Consider the following 21,439-nt stretch of genomic DNA (forward strand, 5'->3'; position numbering starts at 1 on the left):
TGATCCTCCTGCCTCCTAAATTGGGATTATAGGTGTGCACCATGTGCAGCTGTACTATTTACTTTTAAAAAGTTCTAACCATGGTTTTCCATTAGTTCTTTGAGTATATCTTTGTTTTTAAGCAATGTTATGAATATATAATGAAAGGTAGTGTCTCCCAAACTCTGAAGTTAAGGATATAGACACTCATTGTGATAGGTGGTTTCAATTGTTAGCTTGACAGAATCATCTGGGAAGAGAATCTCAATGAGGGGTTTCCTGGATCTGGTTGGTGTCTGGGCATGTCTGTGAGGGACTGCCTTGATTCCTAAAGTCAATTGATGCGGGACACCCTAGCCCACTGCAGGCAGCACCATTCCCTAGGCAGGGAATCCTGGACTGTATTGTGGTAGAGAGAGGGCTGAGCATGAGTAAGCATGCACATCTCCATTCTCCTCCTGCTCTTGACTGTGGACATGACTAGCTGCTTCAGGTTCTTTCCATGAATTCCCATCAATGATTGACTGGAACGTAGAACTATAAGTCAAGTCAATACTTTCTCCCTTCAAGTCACTTTTGTCAGGGCATTTTCTCATCCCAACAGAAATGAAACTAGGACGCTCAGGAAGCAAACACTAACACAATTCAAAGTGAGTCATTGAGCAAGTTTCAGTAGTTTATCGGGATTATAATAAACTTGTTACATTTTTTTCTGGGTAACACCAACATTTGAATTTTTTTTTTTTTTAAAAAAGGGTTATATGTGTATGAGTGCTTTTCTTGCATGTGTGTATGTGCACCTGATGTATGCTTGGTACCTGCAGAGGCCAGAAGAGGGCATCAATCCCCCAGATGGTTGTAAGCCACCACATAGGTGCTGGGAGCTGAATCCAGATGCTCTGTAAGAGCAGCAAGTGCTCTTAAGTGCTGAACCATCTCTCCAACACAACATTTGGATTTTTTTTTAAATTAGAAAACTTCCTACTGACAATAATATGGTGTTTCTAGACTCTTTATCACACAATAGATTCTATCTGTTCTCTATACTTGTGTAACATGAGTTGTCCTGCATGCAAGGACATGTTATTAATTGCATTTGCCTTTTGTGTTCTTTCTGAAAATTTGCTACTAGAATACACTTAACTACTATTAAAAAAAAAATTCCCAACTTGCAGGTGTCTAGTGAAATGGAGTAGAAAGTAAAATATGGCAAATGCCGGCAAAGGATGATAACCACCCGGACAGTTCCCATAGGATGGCATTTCCTCAGGGAATCATCCCAGTCTCAGGACACAGAGGAGATATGGTCCAATGGGTAGCTCTCAGCTTCTCCCACAGAAAATAATTACAAGAAAATAACCCCAAGAGCCAAGCACCCCTTTAAACAGTGACTTCAAACAACCTAACTACTATTGTGTGCACATTTGCATTTCCTGAGAAGCCCTATATACAAATAAATATGGGAATGTAGGTTGCTGTGGGATGGTCTGTATGTCAAATGTGTTGCTGATTGGCCATTGGCTAGGCAGGAAGTATAGGTGGGACAAGGAGAAGAATTCTGGGAAGTGGAAGGCAGAGAGACACTGCCAGCCGCCATGATGACAAACAGCATAAGATGCCGGTAAGCCACGAGCCACGTGGCAAGGTATAGATTTATAGAAATGGATTAATTTAAGCTGTAAGAACAGTTAGCAAGAAGCCTGCCACGGCCATACAGTTTGTAACCAATATAAGTCTCTGTGTTTACTTGGTTGGGTCTGAGTGGCTGTGGGATTGGTGGGTGAGAGAGATTTGCCCTGACTGTGGGCCAGGCAGGAAAACTTGAGCTACAGTAGGTTTATCTTTATGGTTGCTTGATGAGCCTGAAATTAAGACAAGGTGAATAGGTTGTGTCCTGAAGCAACATCTCCAACAACTGGATTTGTGTTTTCCACACTGGGAAACCTTGTCCCTGGAACAGGGAAACACAGTCCAAGTACTGTCACCCTACATTTCTTATAGATGGCAAGCAGCTGCTCCTAATGAACACACGTCCAATCGAACACTGCATTGTAAAGGCAGTGTATGGAGTAATGAAGACCTGAATGTGCTTCCCTCACCCAGATCTCTGATTAAATTTTGGGCACTCTAAATGAAAATGAAAGAAGGCCATTGTTTTGGACCAAGTTCCTACACTGGACCCAATTAATGGTCCATAATGCTGAAGTTCCACGTCCCCATAAGGAAACTAAGCTGTTTATCTATTAGGATTAGAGAGATAAGAGCCCAAATTCCCCAAAGACTGGTCTGAGGCAGTACGATAACGAAACCCCTCTGCTTTAATCCTTCCATCGAGATGAACCAATTCCTCTCAGTAATCTTCCTATTTCCATTTCCCATTTTACATGGCAAAGAACTTGGAAATGACCAATCTGCTTTTTGCCTTGTTTCTATTTTCGTCAGCCTTCTATGTTTATGAGTCCAACCTCCTTTGCTCAGCTCTTCAGAGCATTCCTATTTGAAGAGTGTGGCGTTATCTGACTCTAGCATTGAAAAAAGACCCAATCTTTAAGACCTTAAAATCCAATTGTTTTGTTTTGCCCCACAAGTGTTTACAATGTTGATTTCTTTCTAAAGATTACTGATTTTATCCCATGCATTTTTTATTTCTCCCAGGTGTTGTGAAATATTCCTTTACACTGTGTGAAGATGTGTCACTATGATAGGTTTAATAAAAAGCTAAATGGCCAAAAGCTAGGCAGGGGGTATAGGTGGGTGTTGTTTTTGTTTTTGTTTTTTTTGAGCTGGCAGCCCAAAGGAAAAGAATCTGTCTATATAGTGGCCAATGTCCAGCTACATATATTCACATAAGGCCTAAGAAAGCTTAAAAAGAACAAAAACCTTGGCTTCCTGGCATGGCTTCCTGGTGACCGAGTTCTCTCAGTAGGCTCGGCACACAGAGATGACTGCCCCAGGGCTGGAGGCACCCACCAGCACCATGCGCTGAGTTATGCCGCTCCAGTGGCTGACATAGTAGTTTAAGATTTGTCTCCTGTGATCAGAGAATGCTATAGATGCTCAGTAAAGCCAGGTCCAGACACATACAACCTCTAAAAAGGTACAATATGTTTAAAAAAATCTGTGAGGCTTAAAAAAGAAAAGAGATTGAAGACCAGATAGTTATAGTTTCACAGTTTTTCTTGTTACCAAATTCAAAAGAAAAACTTACATAAGAGATATAAAGTTTATAAGGTTGAGAAACATAAAAGCTTAAGTTGTTTATCTAAAAGGATGTTTTAAGGTCTAAAAAGATATTTTTAGGATTGTAATACAATTTATGACAAATTGTGGTTTAGGTATAAAACTTTGGACTAAAATAGGATAATGGAGTATTTTCTCTAAGTTTGCCAAATGCAAATGGACTAGACATTATAAATGTAATTCTTACCCGATAATTGTTCTTATTGTAAATAGTTTTACTGTGTTAGAGTTAAAACTTTTCTTTTTTATTTAGACAAAAAGGGGGAAATGTGGAATATTCCTTTACACTGTGAAGATATGTCACTGTGACTGGTTTAATAAAAAGCTAAATGGCCAACAGCTAGACAGGAGGTATAGGCAGGACTTCTGGACAGAGAGAGCACTGGGAAGAAGGAAGGCAGTCATCAGCTAGACGCAGAAGCAGCAGCATGAGGAGTACAGAGAGATGATGGGGTAATTGAGACATGGAAGAACATAGGTTAAAAAATATGGGTTAATTTAAGTTATAAGAACTAGTTAGAAACAAGACTAAGCTAAGGTCAAGCTTTCATAATTAATATTAAGTCTCCATGCCACTTTTTTTGTGAGCTGGTGACCCAATTCTGGTCTACATCCAGGTTTCAATTGCATAAAGTAATTATGTTTATTTAACCTTATTGTTGGCCTAATATACTACTTATATGAATTTTTCACACTATCCACAGGTTGTTTCTTTTCTCATCGTTTTGGAGTGTAGCCTTCATTATGCAGTCCAGTTACAATCTGGTCAATCTCACAGACTGGCTAAGAGTGACTCCCTCACCTGAACAACCAGGCTGCCAACTTCAGACTGCTCTTTTGAATGAAGTACCCATACAAATGACTTAGTTGGCATACACTGAAGGATTTTTTCCTGATTAGTTACTTGATGAGGCCTAAGGCTGGGCTTTTTAAGAAAAATGACTGTTGGGGGATGTCTTTCTGTATGCTGTGAATATATGTTGTTCCCATTGGTTAATAAATAAGCCGCTTTGGCCTATGGCAAGGCAGCTTAGGGGCAGGCGGGAAATCCAAGGAGAGAGACAGCAAAAAGAAAGGTGGAATCTGGAGAGAGGCGCCAGCCTGCTGTCCAAGGAACAACATGCCAGCAGACTGGTAAGCCACAGAACACAGGGCAAAACATAGATTAACAGAAATGGGTTAATTTAAGATAAAAGAGCTAGCTAGCAAGAGGCCTGCCATAGACCATACAGTTTGTAAGTAATATTAAGCCTCTGAGTGATTATTTTATAAGCAGCTGTGGGACCGTAGGGCAGGGAGGGACTGTGGGGCTGGGCGGAACGGGAGAAACCTTCCAACTACAAATGACTTTTGAGTTTCCTTTAAATATTTATTACACTGTGCCTACACACCATCAAGGAGCTAGTGTCTGCATGGCAGAGGTGATCAATAATTAAAGAATGTTTGGTATGATGCCACGCTTAGAGTAAGGGCAAAATAGAGCAGAGTTGGGACCAGGTAATGGGGAAGCTAGTTTACCGGGATGAGCAAGGGTGGCATCTCTCACATGACATGGGACAGAGGCTTGAATGCAATGCGGCAAGCAATCATGTGACTGTGCCACTCATCACTAGGGTGCCTCATGGTGCTTGTTAGCTGCATCCTCTTGCTTCTTAGTCACACTCCTTTATATGGGCACTGAATTATTTATACCTCCATGACTTAGTATACCAACCAGATTTTAAAATCCAGGAAGGAAGTGCCTCTATTTCATGTGTCTTTAAATAGCCTTGACTGATCACATAGTTCCCATTAGTTAGTACCTCTTGGATGCTTTCTTGTCAGGCTTGCAAACCAACTTCTAATTAGGAGTGCTTTGAAGAGAGCCCAGGAGATGGCTCAGTGGGTAAAGGTGAGCTTGACGACCTGAGTTTGATTCTCTGAACACACATAAAGGTAAGAAGAGAGAACGGGGTTCACACTCACTTCCTGCCACCACCACGCCCAAAAACAAATTTAAATGTTTTCAAAGAAAAATAAGCATCATCTGGAAGAGCTAATCAGAAGAGAGCAACTATGTTGTGAAGAGGAGAAAAATGGTTTGATTCTATCATTGTATCTGCAGACTTCAACATGTCACTTAATAGTAAACACTCTTTCTATTTAAACAACATCAACAAACAGGATTATAAAAGTCAAATGAAGTAATGCATATGAAAAATACTTGGCATGTTACAGGAGACCAATCCATGTTAGCTGACTTCTTACTTACACAAGCTTGAAATATCCTAAAAAGATAATAAGCAGCAGTTGGTTCTTGAGACAAGGAATCCTTAAAATATATTACATTTTACCAAAAGAGAAGAAACAATATATATTGTCACACTCAGTCTCACTCAGTACTCAGGAAACAGATGGAGGAGGACTAGGCAGTTCCAGGCTAGCCTGGGCTACACAGTAAGTCTCTGTCTTAAAAACAGCAACAACAACAACAACCACCATAACAAAGCAAGAAGCCTGGCCAAAGGTCTCTAATGCCACCTACATGGAAGGCTGACACAGAGTAGGGAAAATTCAAGTTCTGCCTGGGCTAGAGTGAGTTCATGGCCAGCCTGAGCAACTTAGTGAGACCCTGTCTTAGAATAAAGAGTAAAAAGAGGGCTCTGTATAGCTCAATGGAAGAGCATTTGTCTAGTATATGGCAAAGAAAATTAAATTAAAAAAGAAATTTACATCAATGTAATATTTTACCACTCTAATGACCAGTAATGTTGAATGTTTGTTGCGTTCTAAAAACTATTTCAAACATACTACATGAAACAGTCACTATTTCTCACTGTAACCAAATGAAACAGTATTATTTTCCCATTTAACTCATGAGAAAAATGAGGCACAGACTGACTAAAACATCTGTCCATGATCAACAGAGTGAGAAGCAAGGTTTGTATTATGAGAGTTTTCGGCACCCTAGATGTTCTTAGCTATCGAAATAATCCCAAAGGCTAATTTTCATGTAGAAGACACTATGTTGAATCTTTCCTGAAGGAAAAGTACAATAATAACAGTAGAACATAAATTATAGTACAGGCAGTACCATATCTCGTGGACAGATGAATGGAGTGGAAGATGTGACTAGAAATTGGTTTAGATTATTTCTAGATAATGTTCAGTTTACAACATTGACATAATTTATTTGCTCATACAACTTCATACCTTCGTTCTCAAAGTCTACTTAAGAAAAATGACTTATTAGGCTTAGTACTTATTGGGAACTATGGATGTCTAAAATTCTAAAGCTTGCTTAAATAAAAACAATGATGAGAACTCAAAGTGAGCAGTAATAATTTTATACAGATCATAGAAGGTATGATTAGTTTGAAGTATAGTTGAAAAATCTAGCAAAACAGTAACTTCATTCATCTAAATCAGGGAACTAAAACTCCAAAGATAAAGTATACATCCAAAATGACTGATGTGTTCTATCAAATTATTTGAAATCTCAACATTAGTTAAATCTATAAAAACTGGTAATATACCAGTCTGAGGAATATATTATATTGAGAAAATGTCGTCATTTTTTTTTACTAATGCTTAGTAACATTCAATCAGCCCAGGATTATAAGGAATAGCTACAGTGATACTGTGCCGGACCAAAGTAGCTGTGTGTGATCTAGACAACCCCATCATATAGGACAGCAGTACAACATCATCTCTCATTCATAAGTCTGATTTAAAATTAAACTTTTGTTTTCTTTAATACCAGCATAGATATGGTAGCAGGGTGATAAGTGCATTTTTTTTGTAAGTAGATAAAACATAATCTATTCTGCTGCATACATTTAAGTTTAGCACAGAGCTAGGCACAGCAGCCTATATCTTTAGTTCCAGCTTCTTTGGAGGATGAGGTGGGGGGATCCTTTGTGTCTATGAGTCCAAGACAATCTTGGACAACATAGCAAGACTCTGACTCGACAAATAAATAAATAAAACTAAATCAATTACATACAGACAGATATATAACACACAAAACCCGGCCACTATATATTTGACATGATGAAAAATCTTGAGTGTTGATACTAGGCAAACACATCTGAAATGTTAAAAATATGAAACAAATAATATACAAATATGGAGATCAATTAAACTACAAAGAATGGGGCATACATAAGTACTATAAAAGCACAAGTCTTTTTTTTGGGGCGGGGGGGGGGGGGACAGGAAGGACAGGAGTACTGGAAATTGAATCCAGAGTCTTAAGCAAAGTAGGCAAACGTTCTACCTCTGAACTACACCCTAGCCCAAGATAAGAGTCTTGATTGACAATAGAGGAGGAAGGTTGAAGAAAAAAAAAATATAAATGAAAGCTATTTAAAACAGAAGTTTTATAACCGTGGCTGTTGGGCTCATCGGGATATTTTCTTGCCAAAGGATTGATTTTTGTTGTTATCTTGCAGCTTAATAAAACAGGATATTTATGGTGTCTTGTCTTTTCTTGGATAGATTCTCTTGTTGCTTTGCCTGGCCTGGAACTTGCCACCTAACTGAAGTTGAACTCCTGATCCTCCAGAATGCTGGTTTTATGTGGTGTTGAGGATCTAAAACAGGACCTCCTGCTCACTAGGTGAGTGCTCTACTAAGCTACACTCCCAGCCCTGTATGCTGTCTTTTCACCAAAGTTAACCAGATATCATTTTACAAACAACAGAAAATAAAGGGATCGACTGTAATTACCTTGGTTAGTGTAACAGATTTGTGCGTAAAAATTCACCTATTTGTTTAGTCTGCAGAACTGTATCGACTTTAGAATCTACTGGTGCTGAGTAAACAAAAGCTTTCATTTAAATCACTTCTGCCATTCTGGTAAACAAAAACATGAACAGGCAACTGGCTTTGAGCTCTTCTACAGCTTCAAGTATGTGTTAGTCAACCCAAGCATCCATTATGTACTCAATAATAGCTATGACACAGCTCCGGACAACAGCAACACCCTAAGGAGGCAGGCACAGATAGCCTGCTTGTACTGCTTTTCCTGGTGATAACATGCTTAGGCATCGTGGAAATTGCAAGGAGACCCTGTCTTCCTCATTAGAACCTTTACTCAACACTGTCTTGAGAAACGATAGCCCAGTAAATTAGAAGAAAATGCAGCATGCCTGCGTGGGGACAAATTTCTGTTTGTTAGAAGTTGTTATGAACATAATTTCCTGAACATAAAGCTTCTGTTGAGAGCAGCTACATTCGAAAAGAAAAAGGGTCTTGAAACTTTAAAACTGTGTTGGTGTACATGGCAACGTAACAAAGTAAACCAAAGAAAAATTTAAAACATTGTTAAGGGTTGGGGATGTAGCACTCAGGAAGCCCTAGGTTCCACCCCAATCGCCGCATTACCCCACCCCCACCCTGGCATGCGCCAGCATTCCCAGTACTTTGGGAGGAGGTGGAGGCGGGAAGATCTACAGTTCAAAGCCATCCTCCCCTACACCGCAAGTTCGAGGCTAGCCTTGGGCTACAGGAGACTCTGTATCAGGAAAAAAAATTGTTAAAACAGCAGCGGAAGGAGAAGCAGCTGGTTCTTAGGAAGGCACGCACTTGCTCCTAAGCATTTAGATTCCGAAGCGTTTTCAAAGCTGGTTACAGTCCTTACCACAGCACACCCTTGTGAGGTAAGTGTATTATCATCTTTGGTTCATAAATGAAAAAGCTGAGGCACCGAGCGATTAAGTCACTCGCCTAAGGAGCATGAGTCAACGTCAAGAGTCATAGTTGACCCGGCTTAACGACTCCTGACCTTCAGTCCAGGGCTGAGTCAGCGGAGCCCCGAGTGGCTTCCCTGGCTGGCACCTGGACGTAGGCTATTTCCGTTCACGTTCAAGCAGAATACTGGAACTGATTGGACAGAACTTCCAAACTTTTTACGTCCAGTAAGATTCAACCCTGACACATTCATCTCAGGACTGGGAACAGGAAAAGCCGACGCGTGCACTCCTCCTCCCCAAGCGTGCGAGTGGGTACTGTGGGCTAGCCCGCCCACCCGCTTGGGCAGCGATGGAAACAAGTGACCACCCGCGTTAGTGGAACGGGGACGGGGGGAACGCAGACCGCATCAACGACTCTCCATCGCCGCCTCTTTCTGAAACCAAGAGAAAATGGTGGGAGGCGAAAAGAAAACTCAATAAAAACACACAAGCAACTTGTCCTAGAACCTCAGCTAAGCAAATGAAGCCTCCTTGCGTGTGCTGAGCGTGCAATTCCCAATCTTCTAGGAAAGATGGGAGGACTGGGCGACAAAGGGCACAGCAGGAATGCCCCGCAGTGACTGCGACCGTAGCTCTGCTCGCTACACCGCAGAGGCCTAAAACCTACTCTGCAGCTAGCACCCGCGGCGCCGGGAGCCGCGCACCCTCGCCAGCGACCACGTGATCAGTTTTTTTTTTTTTTTAAGAGGAAAAAAAAAAAACTTCTTCGCGTTAAGAAAAAAAAAAAAAAAGAGACTCCACTTCCCAGAAGCCTCTCGGTCCCCACGCAGCTGCAGTCTTGCGCAGGCGCCGCCAGGGCCAAACGGACACGTCCGTCACGTGGGCAGGAGCCGGCCAATCCGGTTTGAATCTCATTTTTTTCCTCTCGCCCCCCCCCTTCAGGAGCGGTTGTGCGATCAGATCGATCTAAGATGGCGACTGTGGAACCGGTGAGTATTGCCTTCGGCCCCCACCCCCGAGGTCCCCGCGCTCTGGCTCCGTCCGCTCAGGGACTCCCCGCGGGACGGCGTTCCCGGCGCGCACGCCGCCCCCGGCCGCGCCGGGCCCCTGTCCCCCGGCCTGACCTTCCGCAGGCAGCCTTGGCGCCGGGAGGCTGGCGGCGGCAGCGTGGAGCGCACACGCCGTGTGGGGGGCCCGGGCACCGGGGCGGTGGGGGAGGGGCGCCGCCGCGCGGCCCGGAGGTGCGGCCGGCGGTGGGGGCGGCGCGGGCCGGCGGCGCGGGGGGCGGCCCGGGTCCCGGGGGCGCGGGGCGGGCTCTTAGCGGGCACGGTGCTCGGCGGGGCGGGTGGGCGGTGAACCGGCCTGGAAGAGCCGGAGGGAGAGCCCGGGGCCGCTGCGCCCCGCCGCCGCCGCCGCCCGCGCCCCGCTGCCCGCGCCCCGCCGCCGGGGTCCTCGTGCCGGCCGCGCACGAGCCGTTCAGGAGGGTGGGCTCGGCGGAGCCGGTGGGCGCGCGGGGCCGGGCGGGCGGGCGGGAGGGGCGCGGCAAGAGGGCGAGCGCGTCCCGCGGAGAGCCGCGGAGCTGCGGGGTGGAGTGGGAGGACGCCCTGGGGTCGCGCCACGCACCTCTCGGGGCCGGGGGAGGGGGGCGGCCGGGAACGGTGATCCCAGCGTCCCGGCCCCTCCGCACCGGGACTGGGCTGTCATGGAGGAGGGAGCGGGGAGGAGCGAGGCCTACAGATCGCGGCCGCGGGTTGGCTGGCCGGAGCCCTGCAGTTCACACGCGCCGGGCTCCCATTCATTCATCTTCTCGGCGCAGCGCGCACGCCTCCGACGACTCCGTAGATTCTTCCGCTCTTACGCGACTTGACCGTCCCGGAAGATAGCCAGCGAACACTGATACTGGAAATAGAAACTTTCAAGATCGTCTTTTCTTAAGTCTAAAAGAAAAAACATTAGCATGGGGGCGGCAGCGCGTGCCGCGGCTCCCGTGTGGAAGTCGGAGAAGAGCGTTTGGAGTCCGGAGGATCGAAATTCAAGCGCTTTTGCTGAACTCTGGTACCTCCGGCGTTTCCCTCTGATTTCCCCCCTCCCATCCTACACTGCTTTCCTCTTAATTAAAGCACTATTCCGAAATTGATTGAAGCAAGATGCTCACCGAGCAGCACGCTGGTAGTTACCCGGAAGGCAGAAGAGTGTTTTTTTTGTCATGGTTTGGGTTTGCCAGCAGCTGGCCATCCATTCAGGTTTTTTAAGGAATGTCACACCTGTGTGATAAAGTCTCAGGTGATTAAAGGTGTAGACTAGCAACCAGAAGCCTTTGACATACAAGAGTTTGTAGACTGTGTTTGCTAGATTTTTTAAAAAAAAATTAAAAACTCACCTATAGACTCAAGAATTTTGATTAGTTTGCAAAATGGACTTATCCTGGCAGAATTCACGGAAACGGTTTTTTTTTTCTTTTTGGCATGATTTACTTTTTTTTTTTATTGGCATCGGTTTTCCTGGCAATTTGGTTGTCTGCAAAACTGCCTCGTAAGTTTAGTGAAATGAACTGACTTTAGAATATCAGTGTTATGTAAGAACAAGAGGGAAGCATTTAAATTTAACTTAAACTCTCTTGACAAGTTCTGATGTCTACGTTCGACTGAGTCTTCTACCTTTCTCAACCAAGTGTTAAGGGAAAATAGTATGGGTAATAATAGAGGCAACCCAAAGACCCTAAGCAATAAAACAGCAGTGTGTCCGTTCTATGATAGTTCAGTTACATTGAAGTCTTGGAATGTGAAAGCCACAATTTAGTCTTTAGATTTTATTCTGAGTCCATATTTAGACCTGATGCTATGTTTAGGGTGAGGAAACAAGTGAGATTTAGATACAAAGTTGAACAAAATGTGCTCTGTACTTGTTCATTGTGAGCTCTTATGGAGCCTAACTGCCAGTGTTGGGGTCAGAGGTGAAATACTCCTAGTGATGACTCTGTTGTGATAGTTGTATTGAAAGTAGTTGGAGATAGTATGCAAAATGGCATTGAGGTACATGGGTTCTTTGTTTGATTTTTTTACACCCCCGCCTGTTGACTAGTCATATGGTATTTTTAATATTTTTAAGATTTGTTTTTGGAGCCCGGCTGTAGTGGTACATGCCTTTAATCCCAGCACTGTAATCCATCAGAGGCAGGTGAATCTCTTGAGTTTGAGGCCAGCTCGGGCTACACAGTTCCAGGATAGCTGGGGCTACACAGAAACCCTGTCTTGAAAAACAACAAAGATTTGGTTTTGGTGCTTGATTTCAGGTCAGGCCTGGTGCGTACTAAGCTAATTCTACTACTAAACTAGACTCATGCTTTTTCAGTTTCAAATAACTTTTTTAAAACAGCTGATTGTTTTACTATTGGATTGCAGTTGAACTGCATTGAAGCTTGTAAAAATCTTATTTGTTTATTTAGTTTTTTCGAGATAGGGTTTCTCTGTGTAGCTTTGGAGCCTTTCCTGGAACTCACTCTGTAGCCCAGGCTGGCCTTGAACTCACAGAGATCCACCTGGCTCTGTCTCCCGAGTGCTGGGATTGAAGGTGTGAGCCACCACCGCCTGGCGCTTGTGAGTTTCTTTAGATTTTTTTTGTAGTGTGCTTAATTGTAGTAGTTCTCGGGAGCATCTAAGACCATCTAAAACCACAGATATTTACATTTTGATTCATAACAGTAGCAAAATTACACTTACGAAGTAGCAACAAAAATAATTTTATATGGCTGGGGGCCACCAGAGCATGAGGAACTGTATTAAAGGGTCGTAGCATTAGGAGGGTTGAGAGCCACTTAGAGTCATGAGTAGGTGATTTTTCTCCCCTTACATATCCAACCTTTTATAAGTATTCGTCAAATTTTTAGTCTATGGAAATTGCATCAATGATCAGTCATTTTGATATGGCAGTATTTCTAAGTGTTTGAGCTTGGTTACATAAGTAATAGCTTATAAATATAAATTGAGAAGTTGAAAAGGTAACATTAAGGCAAGTGTATTGCTTCACAGAACCTGTGGACAAAGGCTACTCCTCTTAGTTTGAATTGTAGGAAAGTCAAAATAGACTGAATGAAGATGGCAGACAGTGTCCTTAACCGTCTTCTAGTGGTTCATGTTTCTTTTTGGATAGGTTGCTTTTCTTCTGCTCTGTTTTTCTTGTTATTTAGAGAATACTTTCATTAGTTTTTATAATTTCTTGTTTTTGTATGTGTGTGTGTCTGTTGGAACTTACTTTGTGGATTGGGCTGGTTGGCCTAAAACTTGGGTGGGAGTTCTTCTTCCTTCCCAGTGTTGGGATATACAGGTGTGGACCACCACACCTAGTCCAGATATTTCCTCTCTTTATACTTAGCAACCTGCTTTTAAAATAAGACTGACAGACATGGAGAAGCCAGCTGTGGTGGTGCATGCCTGTAATCTGAGTACTTGGAAGTGGAAACAAGAGAATTGGGAATTTTAGTGCAGCCTGGCCTACATGTCAAGACCTGGTCTCAAAGCACAATCAGATCTTAAGGAAAAAGGTCCACTGAGAGGCTTAGGGTAAGGGTGTTTGCTGCCAAGCTTGACGATATGAGTTAGAGCCCTAGAACCCTCATAGTGCAAACAGGACCTCTTGCAAAGTTGTCCTCTGACCTTCAAATCCACACCAAGGCAAGTATACACCCAGAAAAATGAGTAAATATATGTTTGGAAAGCTTTTAAAGAAAACAGGAAAAGAGCTAAATGTTCTAAAGTATAATATATTTACCAACAAAAAACTGTTGATGGGTAAGCAAACTTTGACAAACTTTTAAGTGAGGAACCCATTTTATTAATAACTTTGTTCAGGTGTTTATTTCACATTTCACTTTACTTTATACTCTGAATCTGTAATTATTTGACTTAGAGAAATGAAATGTGGGTGTATACTTTACACATCATAGTTCCATAGAATCAGATGTAAAATGAGTCAGGTTGGCTTAATCCAGATTGAACAAAGTCCTGAGCAAATAACACTTTCATGAAACACTTAATTTCTAGAACAGTGGCTCTCAACTTAGGGTTGAACAATGCTTCCACAGGGGTCGTCTAAGACCATTAGAAAACACAGATATTTATGTTATGATTCATAAAGTAGCAGAATTATAGTTATGAAGTAGTAACAAAAGATAATTTTATGGCCGTGGGTCACCACAGCATGAAGAACTGTATTAAAGGGTCACAGCATTGGAAGGTTGAGAACCACTCTTCTAGAAGGCTAAGAATATAAAGTTCAGTAGAAGTGCCAGCAGCCCTGGACTTCCAGTAGCTGTTCTGGCAACAATCATTTCTCCTTTCCTTCCCTGCCACATTGAAGATTATCTTCTGTTACATTGTGATTTGTGCCATCTTTCTCAGGGAGATGGCTGAGAAGTGGAAATGAGCATGGCTTCTATAGTCATTAAAATGTCTCTGTGATGAGGAACGTTGAAAAATGGGAATCAAATATCCTAAAGTGATCCTGATTTTTAAATGTAGTACTAAGAGGATAGTTATCATGTGTGGATCTAACGTTTATACTTGATCAAGGTTCTGCGTACAGGTACCTCTGCATGCACACATCTGCTGGGAAATTCTGCCAGTCCTTGGCCATTAGCAAGCCTTGGGGAAGCCTATGATCACAGCCTTAGGATTGTTCCCTTTCCTGTCCTTACCAAAGAGTCTAGTCACATCTAGAGAAGAACGGATTGCTTTTCATCTAAAAAATAATCATTTTTTGTCTTAATAGTCAGAAAAAGTTGTTGTGTGTGTGCACATGCGCACGAGAGTGTGCATGTGTCCCTTTAAATTTTAAAAATACGTTATTCCATGGAAATTGATGGGAGGCTTAGTTACACTATGTTAAGAGGATTTATTTATGTTGAATTCATGATAAGCCTGACTAGTATTTCCAGGAAGGTGGATTTAGTGTTCTAAGCAAGTAATTTTTAAAAAATGACCTTTTAATCACCGCCTGTTGGTAACAACTGTTTGCTTTTGTAGTGGCTATTTTTAATATAGGCAGATCTTTATTAATTGCTAACTTAGTGTGTGTCAGGCATCACAGCAAATACTTTATATATATTCATTTATATATGCTTGCAGCAGTTCTGTGAGATAGTGGAGTTAGTCTTCACAGATGAGGAAACCTTTAAGGTAGCCAGGTCCCAGAGTATGTGCTCCTAAACATCACACTGCCATCTATCTGCTGGGCATGCAGGGTAGCTTCAGAAAGGGGAGCTTAGTGTTGATAAGCTTACTAGGGGCTTTGCTTCAGCTATAAAATTGAAGGTTGTGTAGACAGGCTTTAAGACAACGCTTATGTGATCATGTCGAATTAAAACGTAGAATTTTAAGAAAATAGCCTGCAGATAGTTTACGCCTCATATGCAATGGTATATTTGCATGTAACGTATTCATCCTGCTGTGAACTTGGGATAATGAGTTCAGCATAACACAAATGCCACAGCAAGATCAACCCTGTGTTTAGGGAATAATGACAAAAATCATGTACATTTTCAGAATAGGAGCTGGTTTTTACCTCAAATATCTTCTATTTAAAGTTGGCATGGAGAGCTCATTGTGTAATTGTCATGTTTTAGTACTCGGTCTAGAACTTTGTAGGTAGATTTCAAAAGATAGCAAGTGACCGCTTCCTTTCTCCTGACTTCTTGTTTGCCTCTTAGGATATTTTGCTAGTGAAAAGTTTCAGTGAATTTTTTTTTTTTTTTTTTTTTTTTTTTTTTTTTTTTTTGGTTTTCCGAGACAGGGCTTCTCTGTGTAGCTTTGCGCCTTTCCTGGAACTCACTTGGTAGCCCAGGCTGGCCTCGAACTCACAGAGATCCGCCTGGCTCTGCCTCACGAGTGCTGGGATTAAAGGCGTGCGCCACCACCGCCCGGCAGTTTCAGTGAATTTTAAAAAGAAAAGAAATCCACAAACAGGAATTTACTTGCTGTAGACTAAGTAATTTTAGATAGGCTTGCCAGGGTGAAAGTTATTTTTGGGAAAGTTTCAGCTATAATGACTATTAACAGGTATTTAAGCTTGTTACTACAGTGTGCTGTACAGAAATCAGCTGTAATAGTCTTTGCTTTTATAGTGACAGATTTTAGTATCAATGTATTAGTATTTCCATATGAATTCTTAGGGGACAGTAGCCTGGCAGCTGCAATGTCTGTTCAAGTGTCACTGAAGGCAAGAATATCTGATTTCTTAACAGAAAGGTGAAAAGTGCATATTTTTCTCCTTATATTTTAGATGAATTAAGTATTTTATAGGTAAAGAATTATATTTTTGTAAATTGTATTTTATCTTGCCAAGATTATATAGGTGCTAAATGAGTTAGGACTTAAACCCCAAAGCAAATCTGAAGCTTTATTGATGTATTGATGTTAAGGGGGAGGAAAACTACATCAAAATTCAACCAAAACTAAAATGTTCAACTCTGCTTTTCAGCAAAACTTGTACATTAAGGATAAAATTGATGCTTAGGTCATCATTAAACATGAATAAGTTAATATAAAATCATTCCACTGAAAGTCTATGCCATATGGTATGGGTGGTAGGGTTATGAATTTTATATATACAATATATAATGCATATATTAGAGACAGATACACATAAGTATATATTTTTCTTTTTAAAATTGTATAGTGTTTTTCATTATTTTGGCTTGTAAATTCTATAATGGTATTTAGCTATTATTGTGCTTTTATAAATTTTTTTTTAAAATAACTAATCAATGGTCATGATCTAAAATTGAAATAAATTCCTTTAGCATTCTGATGAAGTCTGTGGTCATATTCTCTATATTTTTCTCTTTGCGTTGCTATGGATAGAATCCATTTCAGTATTTTTAACTGTGTTATAAAATGCACAAGGTTACAGAAAAAAATTACCAGTTACATTGTTGTATAATGAGACTGCTGTAAAATGCCTAGGAGTACAGAATAAAAACCAATTATATCAATGTATATTAAGGTTGAGTTAATGAAACATACTAAATACATTGACTGTCACAGGCTAAATCCTGTCTTTTATTATTTTGTTTTTTATTTTATTTATTACTTGTGTCTTATGTGAATGTATGTCATGTGTATGTGGGTGCCTGTGGAGGTCAGAGGGCGTTGGGTTCTCTGGAATTGGAGTTACAGATGGTTGTGAACCACCATGTGGATGCTGGGAATTAAACTTGTTATCTTCTACAATAGCAACAAGTACTCTGAACCACTAAGCCATCTCCCCAGGGAGTGCACATGCCATTTTTGTTTTTGAGACAGGGTTTCACTGTATCTCCGTCTGGCCCAGAACTCAGATCTGCCTGCCTTTGCCTCTTGAGTGCTGAGATTAAAGGTGTGTGCCACTGTGCCTGGCCCTTTTATCACTGTGAAAAGTAACTCTTGCCTATCCCCACATACCCTGTTCATTCTAAATATTACTTATTTGCTTGTTTTCTAGTAATATTTATTACACTTATTTAGTGAGGGAACATGTGCTAAGGGGATCATTGGAGGTCAGAGGACGGGGGTGGAAGTTGGTTCTGTCTACCATGTGGGTTTTGTGTATTTTATATTTGGTTTAATTTAGAAAATACAATTAGGGATGTCCAATTTGGCTGGATATTTAAATTTATCCAAAAACACATGTTTAAAAAATAAAGTGTATGAAATTGGTATTGTTCTCTGAGTTAAAAAAAAATGGAAATTGTATATGCCTATACATAAATACATAAAATGTATGTACATACATACGGTATAGAGTAATAATATATATGTACTTATATGGTTTATAATAATAAACTGGAAACCAAGTACCCCACTAAGGAAATCAACTTTCTTTTTACTCCATTGTCATAGTCTTACTTTTTAAAAAAGGCCTTTTAAATGTATTTTATTTTTATTTATATGTGGGGGAGGGGCGCAAGAGGAGGCCAGAAAAAGGCATTGGATTCTTGGAGCTGGACTTAGAGGTGACTGTTGGGAATTAAACCTGGGTCCTCTGGAAGAGCAGCAAGTGCTTTTAACTGCTGAGCCACCTCTCCAGCCCCATAGTCTTTCTTTTTTGTCTGTCTACCTACTACTCACTATCTTGACTTGGGACAGTTGGTCCCCTTTTTTTTTTCTTACTGTAGATTTTTATTTTAAACTGTAGATTTTTATTTTATTAATTAATTTTTCCCGGAGCTGAGGACCGAACCCAGGGCCTTGCGCTTGCTGCCACGGTCATATGTGCTTGTGTTCATAATGTGCGTCAATCCTGCTGCATCTTGAAGACACTTTTCTTAGAGTGTCTTCACCTGGCTCTTACAGTCTTCCTGCCGCTTCCATATAGATCCTGAGCCCTGTGGGGAGGGCTTTGATGAAGACACCCCCTTCAGGACTGGGTGCTCTACGAAGTTTCTTGCTTTCTGCAAATTGTCCAGTTGTGGGTCTCTGTTAATTCTCACCTACTGCCAGAAGCAGCATCTCTGATGTCAGTTGAATAAAGCACTGATCTCCTGATAGCCTGCAGAGTACATTCCAGTACCCTGATGTCAGTCAGTAGGGGTGAAACTTTTGGTTAGACACCAGCTGGACTTTTGTGTTCATTGACTTAAGTGTTGTCTTCAGCAATAGGGCCTTACCACCAGGTTGTGGAGAGCAACCAATAGTCTTGGCAATAGCCTGTGATGTTTGCGGTGGAGGTGGCAGTCTGTGGAATTCCTTTGGCCAATGGCTCAACAAGATAAAACCCATTCCTGGGTACTGGAGGATTTATTTGGTGGAATAAGATAACTAGTTCGGACATTGTCTCCCTATTTTATCTCCTTTCGGGGGGTGGGGTATTATTTGAGACAGGGTTTCTCTGTGTAACCATGGTTTCCTGGAACTCACTTTGTAGACCACGCTGGCTTTGAATTCAGAGATCATCTGCCTCTGCCTCCCAAGTGCTGGGATTAAAGGTGTGTTCCCCTAATGCATAGTCCCACATTTATGTATGTATGTATGTATTTAACAGTAAGCTCCATTTTACATTAACACTAATAAAAATGGAGATTGAGTCTAGGGTACTTGTTGAGTAGGTAAGTGCTCTAACTTAGTTTTGTTTTTATTTTGAAACAGGGTCTGAGATGCCTCAGGATGGCCTTGAACTTGTTATCCATCACCTTTCAGGTTCTGGAATCACAGGCCTGTAATACCAGACCTGACTTACTGTTTAGCTTTGGTGTCAAAAACAAAAGAAAACAAAACAAAACAAAAAAACCACCTTGAAAACCTACATGGTGTATAAGAAAAAAAGATGAAAACAATTTAGTAAAATTTTGGACTTGTAGTCTGCCTTCAGCTTCTAGAATTTGTAGCATAGGTCTTCCCGGAGAAGCCAGTGAATAAAATTGTGAGCATGTCCTGAGAAGGTAGGACTCTACTATCTGACTGGTCTGTCTTACGGGCCAGGCAAACACTCTTCAATAATAGACAGTAGTCTGTAGGAGTGGGCCACTCTTACCTTGTTTTAAGATTAGATTAAAGTTAGGCTGCTTTAGTCTAAATGTACAGGCCAGCTGAACAGAAAGAAAAAAAAGCTTCAATATTGTGGTCAAAATGAGTAATGTATAAATTAAGATCTGGGCCAGACATACCACAACAGTTGATGTGTTTTCAGTTTTATTTTTATATTTTGCAGTGCTGTTACCCGAACCCAGGGCCTTACAGATGCTAGGCAAGCACTCTGCCATTGAACTGGTATTTTGTTTGTGTTCATTAGATAAGGTAATGGGCATGTTGCCATTATAGCCCATCAAATCACGTTGCTTATCACTTTGACCTAAGTCACAAGCTGCTTTCTGTTATGTAGTGCACTGTGCTCCTGGTTCCCTTCCTTCTGACTGTGTGACTTGCACTGGTCTGTTTGCTGTGCCCCATTGCCTTTTCCTGTTTGGTTTCTTGTCTCACACTGTTAGTTAGATCAGTATCTTCTTTTTTTTTAAGAGAAAAAGTACATGGGCCGAGGGAAATGGGAATCATTTTCTTCAGTGGGATAGCCACTGAGATTTCCTGTGCTCCAGTAAATAATCCACCCCACCCGACCCCATGATCATGCAGACAATTCTAATTAAACCCAGTGGGTCGCAGAACATTAGACAAAGATGGGAGGGAGACGTGGGAAGCATGGCTTGTTCATTGGGAGTGGGAGGTGAGAGAGGGCACTGGAGATGAAAATGTCTATATATGTATGAAATTGTCAGAGTAAGAAAGTAAGTGTACATGGAATTAAATGGTTTTCAAGACCTTGGTAACTAACTAAGCAATATTGTGCCTGTATTGGTATCCTGAGAAACTGAAGCCATTCTATGGTCAGCTTCTGTTGTAGCTGTTCAGAAGTCTTTGTTCAGTCACTGCAATGGCTTGTTTTCCTCTTGTCTCTGTTAGCATACGTGTTTTCATCCATTGTACTGGTGCTTCCTGGACTTTCTTACCTTTATAATTTGATTTATTGAAATATTTTCGTTGTAATTCTTAACTAGTTGACTATTCTGCTGTACCACTGTTGATGTCATGAGGGTGGTAGCCAACAACACTGCAGCCACAGACTTTGTGGTGGCTCCAGAAAGTTCTCTGGGATATCTTTGTTAATTAGAGTTACCCTTAGCTAGGTGGTGACACGCCTTTAATCTCAGAGAGGAGGCAGATCTCTGAGTTCTGAGTTTGAGGCCAGCCTGGTCTTCAAAGTGAGTTCCAGGACAGCCAGGACGTAACAGTTCCACAGAGAAACCCTGTCTCAAACACCACCACCACCACCACCACCACCACCACCACCACCACCACCACCAAAGAATTACTCTCCTTTGTGGTGGTTTTCTTCTGGCAGTTCTTGGAGAGCTTTGATGGTCCATGCAGAACCAAAAGGTACCCCCATTTTCTTTGTCAGTTTGCTGTAGTGCTTGTAACTCTCTCTTGTCTTGACATCACCCATCCTCTGTTTGTTTGTTTGTTTATTTATTTATTTATTCTTATTTTTAGATTGGATATAGACCTGGGGACAGTTCAGACAGATTTAACAATCTGTGTACTTCAGACACAGGACTTTGCTTGAACCTAGCTGGCATGGTGGAGGTGGCTGTAGTCTGGGTGAGCTGAGAGATTTGGGACAGCTAAGAAAGTTACACTTTGGCTGCTTCCAAGCATACAGCGGGAAGGCTGGATTTTTTTTTTTTTTTTTTTTTTTTTGGTTTTTCGAGACAGGGTTTCTCTGTGTAGCTTTGCTCCTTTCCTGGATCTTGCTCTGTAGACCAGGCTGGCCTCGAACTCACAAAGATACGCCTGCCTCTGTCTCCTGAGTGCTGGGATTAAAGGCGTGCGCCACCACCGCCCGGCAAGGCTGGATTTTTTAAACATGACAGCTCAAATACATCACTTCTGACAAGTCTGTTAGTATGCATTCATTCATTCATTCATTCATTCATGTATGTTTTTCCTTTTTTTCCTTCATTGTTTAGATTTCTTAGACTAATTTTTGGGGTAAATTTTATGTATTTTCTAATCTTTTAG

General features: G+C 41.6%; 1 protein-coding gene across 2 annotated transcripts in view; it reads left to right on the top strand.

The window, feature by feature from the left end:
* The first annotated feature begins 8,645 nt into the window (after positions 1-8,645).
* The window catches only part of Eif4e (eukaryotic translation initiation factor 4E), a 37,491-nt gene continuing 24,697 nt past the window's right edge, over positions 8,646-21,439 (top strand). The window contains exons 1-2 of one of the 2 annotated variants that reach the window (XM_059266339.1): positions 8,646-8,861; positions 9,837-9,883. In XM_059266339.1, the coding sequence (XP_059122322.1) occupies positions 9,866-9,883 (18 nt within the window). In that variant the 5' untranslated portion in view covers positions 8,646-8,861; positions 9,837-9,865. Of the gene's footprint in view, positions 8,862-8,941; positions 9,120-9,836; positions 9,884-21,439 lie in introns of those variants that run through there. The other variant, XM_059266338.1, reaches the window with a different exon arrangement.

The sequence above is a fragment of the Peromyscus eremicus genome, chromosome 6 (assembly GCF_949786415.1).
Source record: "Peromyscus eremicus chromosome 6, PerEre_H2_v1, whole genome shotgun sequence".
Classification (NCBI taxonomy): Eukaryota; Metazoa; Chordata; class Mammalia; order Rodentia; family Cricetidae; genus Peromyscus; species Peromyscus eremicus.